The sequence below is a fragment of the Akebia trifoliata genome, chromosome 8 (assembly GCF_017979445.1).
Source record: "Akebia trifoliata isolate Shusen 1 chromosome 8, ASM1797944v1, whole genome shotgun sequence".
Taxonomy (NCBI): domain Eukaryota; kingdom Viridiplantae; phylum Streptophyta; class Magnoliopsida; order Ranunculales; family Lardizabalaceae; genus Akebia; species Akebia trifoliata.
In genome coordinates, this window is record NC_141382.1 from 3,360,761 (window position 1) to 3,367,299 (window position 6,539).

At 34.4% G+C, this 6,539-nt stretch overlaps 1 protein-coding gene across 1 annotated transcript; it reads left to right on the plus strand.

The window, feature by feature from the left end:
* LOC147395493 (L10-interacting MYB domain-containing protein-like) lies at window positions 1-4,369 on the plus strand. Its single transcript, XM_086452614.1, has 3 exons — window positions 1-625; window positions 3,294-3,641; window positions 3,722-4,369. The coding sequence occupies exons 2-3, from the start codon at window positions 3,294-3,296 to the stop codon at window positions 4,367-4,369; spliced, it is 996 nt and encodes a 331-aa protein (XP_086308740.1). The 5' UTR covers window positions 1-625.
* The last annotated feature ends 2,170 nt before the right edge of the window (window positions 4,370-6,539 follow it).

Sequence of the window (6,539 nt, forward strand, 5' to 3'; positions counted from 1 at the left end):
CCTGTTCGTTTGGGCTTTCAAAGCCAGCTTTTTGAGCTTTTAAGCCTAAAAAGCCGATTGATGTATGTTCGTTTCGGCTTTTGTAGCTTCGATAAATTAAAAAAAAAGCTTAAAAATGGCTCTTTTTTAGAGTCTCTCCGTGCCGACTTCTTCGTTCGGCTTTTGCGCGAAGCTCGTTACCGAAAAACGGTAGATGTGCAATTACCGAAATGCCCTCATCTTTAGTTAAATTTCCAAGCCATTTTTAACCTAAAGTCGAAAGAGAATCGAACCATTCTCTCTCAACTTTCGTCTCCTTCAACCCACCGACTGTAACCCTTCTCGTTTCTCTCGCTTCTTCAACCCGATCAACTGTCAATCCTTCTCCCTTATCTCATCTGTCTCTCACGCTACAAGAATCGAGAAACATTTTTCGTTTCTCATCTTCTCCAGCAAGATCGACTGTCGACGATCGACTCCCTCAACTTTCATTATCGCAGAGGTCTCTTCCCTCTTTCTCTCATCTTTTCCTCACAAACGAAAGCCCTAACAGTAGAGCACAAATCTCGTCTCATTACAGACCGCGATTAACCACCTCTTCGGTAACGGCAAATCGAGTCCTTTGCTTTCCGCCATTAACGACCAGGTAAGGTATCAAATTTTAATTTGTTTATTTATTTTTATTTTTTGATAATTTGTTCAATGGAGCTGACTTCGGATGAGTTCTGATTTTGCTGTAAATCGACTTGATGAGTTTTTTTATTTCGGATTGTTACCGATTCCTCCTAATTCAATGCTTAATTTATTTTTTTTTTAATTTGTTTATTTGTTTTTTTTTGATAATTTGTTTAATTTGTTTATTTTGGATGAGTTCTGATTTTACTGTAAATCGACTTGATGAGTTATTTTTATTTCGGATGAGTTCTGATTTTGGAAACCATATAAAAATGTGAGGTAATCAATACTACTTAAAGATCCCAAACTCATATAAAATATCATCATCATCATTATTTGGGATTGGCTGCATGAATCTGTTCCTCCATTCAATTTTATCTGTTAGAAATTTTCGAGTAGTTTAACGGTTCACAAACACTGTTGTGATCTCTTCGAGGGAAAATTTCTTATTTCTTGTTTCTTGAATTGGAAAGAAATCTAGGGATACAGGCGGTATTTATAGATTAAGAAATCTAGGGCCAATCATTGACGGATTCCTAGTCTGTGTAAGATTCTATTTGATTTGACGTGTCCGTGTTGGACATTGAACACTCTCTAGAATCCAAATTTTGCCGTCTGTCTCGTTTAATATGAAAGAGTGGTCCTTTTCATCAAGATTTTGTATGTGTGTATACATCAAAATATATATATATATATATATATATATTACATGATTTTGTAATGCCAAATACAAATATTACATTGTGGCAGACTCTTTGGTTATTTATCACAGACTTTTAAGTGATGTTTTGCTCACAAAATTTATCGTCACAGTGGTTGTAGATCTCTAGCACATGCCGCCTATCGCATACACCCAAGTCCATTGAACACCACGTTGAAGGAATATAACAATACAACCCACTTGTATTCGTGGTTTATTGAATGATATCTCCAATTTACAAAACTATCCTTGTCAGTTACAAAACTACCACTGTTATTAGGGGTGCACACGGTTCGGGTTGGGGGATATATTAGAACTGAAACGAACTTGATGGGTACTATAAGTCTTGAACCAAAACCAAACTGAATATAGCTTAGAACCGAACAAATCCAAATCACTCTTAGTTTGGTTTGATTCAATTCTGGGGTATTGTGGACATATTAAATTTTATATGAATGTGCATCGAATTTGATGCATTATATCAGACCTAACAAGTTTTCACTATCTTGTTTTATTAAATAATTGAAAAAGAAGACAAAGTAGAACACAATTCATTCTTTTATGTTTCGATAGTCACTAAAATGTATTAAATTTATAAGTCAAAGTAAAACTTTAGTTAAGGAAATAGGTAATCAACCCATTAAGACAGGTTCCAATAATAGTCGATAATGAGTAGAAGGATCAAAATGAGCGATCATGGGACCAATCTGAGCTTCTCCTACACAAACAACTCACACCCAATTCAACAAATTTATCTACTAATTTAACTAAATGAATGAGTTGATATATAATATAATGGTAGGATATATATACCAGTGACCCAAGAGACCCACATGGAATTAGGGGAAGAGATGGCTAGAGAAATCTGTTTAGGGAAATTGGAAGTAGATTTCTTGGTAACCCTTGGATCATCTATAGGTAAGTCATCACTACCTCGAATGATGGATTGAAACGACTGAGTCTTGGGTACAAATGGGCCTTCTAGTGTTGTTGGGATGTTCTCCCCAGTCACCAACAACAGGTCTGTTAAGACCCAAAACATGATGAAAGATTTCCATAATTTACAATTACCCATGAATCTCAATCTCTTTGTTGTTGTTGTTGCTGATTTTTATATAAAGACCTTATGGCTTACGCATGAGCAATTTTCTTTTACTTGATGGGAGAATAAAGAAACTATATAAATAAACTAATAGTAGTGATAATCTGACTACCCCATGTGGCATACTCAATCAACTCTACTGACGTGACAAGTTCAAGAGCCGCAAATCTGTATGCCTCTGGATCCACGGTTCCCTCAGGATACACTTTTTTATGGGGAGGTGCAGTTGTGTATGCCGAGGCATACAGATCTGCGACTGTCGAATTTATCACGTCAAGAGAGTCGATTGGGTGTGCCATGTGGGATACTCACAATTCATAAACTTAAATCTATTGTGGCAAAAACAGTTTATAACTTTACCATGTCAAGACGTGTAGGAAGACTGTGTGCATTCATCATTATTCTTTCAAGAAGGGATATTATCAACACAATTTGTAAAGTGTAATGATTTTCTGATGCCACACGTTCACACACATCCCAATCACAGAACCATATATCATTTGCCTTGGTGACATTGTTAGGAAATTATTTCCAAATAACTTATGCCAAATTTTAAAATTTGTGATTGAGTTTATTTTGTAAGTTGAATTTTGGTGACATTGGTTGATATTTTATTTGATTGTTAAATTATAAGTTGATTTTGATTTAGGATTGAGTGAATGGTTTGATAAATTGTATGTTAGGTGTTTGTAAAATTACCAAACTTAATTATTTGTTTATGATAATTATTTGTTTGCTTATGATTCTTATTGTTGTTACTCATATTTTATTACGTTTTTCATTCTTTATTCTTATCCATTACTTTTCATTTTTTTAAATGAATAATCAAATTATCAGATGCCAAGACAAAAAGTAACAGAACCAAAAGAAACAGAGTCAAAAATTGATTCTGCAAGATGGACACCCTATCTTCATAAGATTTGGGTTGATATCTGTGTGGAATTAGTTAAGAAGGGAAAAAGACCCGGTACTTCATTGAATGTATCAGGGTATTCATCTCTAATGAAGCAATTTCAAACAACGACGGGGCTTAGTTACACTAAGAAGCAACATAAGAATCATTGGGATAAAACAAAAGGTACTTGGGCTAGATGGATTAAATTAAAAGCATGTTCTGGAGTGGGTTATGATGCTGTTAACAATAAGGTATTGGCGAGCGATGAATGGTGGAACTCTTGGTTGGAGGTAATTTTCGATTAGATTATCAAATAGGAATATCACGTTTACCAATTCAATTTTATAAAACAAGTTTATTTATTTTGTAGAAAAATAAAACTGATGCACAATGGCGTTATGATGGACTAGAACATGTTGAAGAGTTGGATATACTATTTGGAGGGACTTATGCTACTGGAGAGTATGTTGCGAGCTCTTGTAATCCTGGTGTGCGTCCATCTACTGAGTCATCTAGAGCAGTTGAGCACGAGCTTCAGGATGATGACGATGATGATGATGATGCATTTGCTCAAGAAATGCAACCACCAGAGTCCCAACCACCTGTCGATATTATTCCTGATGTTGATAGTGATGGTATCCCTCCATTTATTGCACCATCGCGTATGAAATCTAAAAGTAACATAGATTTCCAACATTCCAAACGACAGAAAATGACGAATGCAGTTATGTTGGGACGACAAATTGAGCGTTTGGTTGAAGCAGTTTCATCTAGGACGAGTGCGAGTAGTGCAACACCCCCACCACCTACACAATCTGGTAGCATTAAGGAGTGCATTGATTTGTTGGATGCAACAACAGAAATCATTCCTAATAGTGATCGTTATCGGTTTGCACTAAAATTATTCAGTATGAAGAAGGAGTACAGGCAAATTTGGTGCACGCTGAAAACAAATGAACTCCGTGTCGGGTGGTTGGATGGCGAAATAGAGGATGCTCGAGTTCATCATTCTAGATAGTGTGTGATTTTAATGTGTTTTTTGTGGTTTTAATATGTTTTTTGTATTGCCATCTTTCATTGGTGGTTATGACTATATGCCACCCCTATGGTGGTATGACAATGGTTGTCTATTTTTTTATGTTTTTTTTGGATTATGTAATATGTTCATTAGGTGGTGAATGCTATTGACAATGTCCATTATGTAGTAAATGTTAAATATGCTTATTTTATTATCTATATTATTTGAATGTTATAGTTTTAAATGAATAATTTGTGTTTATGTACTTATACAGACTTATGGATTCCGATGATGATATTTCCACCCATGATGATACGTCAACCGACGATGATATGTCCAATAATGATGAAGTTAATGACGTGAATGTCGTAGATGATGATTTGTCATTAGATATTTTGGTAACATGTGCCACTGTTGCGATACATCAATATGTTGACACCTTTATTTATAGAGAACCACATAGGAATTCTTGTTATACTGGAGCAGATTATGTGCGTGACATCATTGATGGACTTGATAACACATGCAATGATTTATTTAGGATGGAACGACATGTTTTCCTAAATTTGTGTGACATATTAGAAGGGAGGGGTTTGATAAAAGACGAAAAGATGATCTCGATCCAAGAACAAGTTGCAATGTTTGTCTATACCGTGGGTCACAATGAAAGGCATAGGGTACTGAGGGCTACTTTTAAGCATTCATTGGATACTATTAACAAATATTTTCATGTAGTTCTTAAAGCCTTAATTGAAATTTCAAAATTTTTGATCGTTCCTCCTAATCTCAACGAAGTCCCTATGCATATACGAACCAATGAAAGATATTGGCCATATTTTAAGGTATTTTCTCAATGATTTCTTTCATTTATCATTATTTATAATAACGTCAAATATAATTATTTATATTTGAATTATGTAAATATAAGGACTGTGTTTGGGCGATCGATGGGACTCACATCAGTGCACATATCCCATTCATGCATCAAAATAGATTTCGAGGACACAAAGGCATAACACAAAATGTTATGGCCACTTGTGCTTTTGATATGACATTTACACATGTCGTAGCTGGATGGGAAGGATCAGCTAATGATTCTCGCGTGTTCTTCGATACTATTACGAAGCCATCATTACAATTTCCACATCCTCCTCCAGGTTAGTTTTTTTTAAATAAAGATAAAATACAATATTGAAAATGTCATTATTAATAGGTTGTCTTTTTTTTTTCAAGGCAAATATTATTTAGTCGACTCTGGATATCCGTTGATGGAAGGCTACCTCGCACCTTACCGGGGTACAACATATCATTTACAAGATTTTAGAAGAGAGTCAATGCCAAGAACAGATAAAGAATTATTTAACTATATGCATTCTTCACTTAGGAATGTCATTGAGCGATGTTTTGGAGTTTTAAAAGTCAAATGGACAATTTTGAAGCAAATGCCACGTTACAAATTTGAAACACAACGAGATATTACATTGGCTTGTATGGCACTCCATAACTTCATCAGGAAGCATGCAATTGCAGATGAAGAATTTTTATGTTACGAGGAAGAACAAATTGTGGAAGATGAAGGGGGTGCATCTGAACATGATAATAATAATGAGCCTGTAGATCGTCGATCTCGTGTTACCATGGAGAGGACAAGGAGTGGAATAACTAATGCATTATATGCTGCTTATGATAGAGCTTAAGAACTTTGATCTATTTTAAATTTGTTATTAATGAAAATTATAATTCTCTCTTTGTATGACATTGCAACACTTTTGATTTTCGTATAATATGTATGTGTTTGAATGTTAATGTGTATGGGATATTATGTGGATGTCGGATTGTGCATGGGATGTTATGTGGATGTCGGATTGTACATTGGATGTTATGTGAATGTCAGATTATATATGGGATGTTATGTGGATATTAAATTGTGTATTATGCAGGTATTTTCTTTATCAGGAAAATTTCATATGTCCATTTTTAAGAGGAGGTGCTGCCGAAATTTCGATAAAATCATAAAATTTATACATTTATTTAAGTTGAAAATAATTATTTTAATTATTTTTTAATATAAATTGATTATATATATTAGTATAATTATATATTTATTGTATTCTGGTTAAATTTTGTGCATTATCAATATTAAGGGTATTCTGGTCATTTTACCATAATC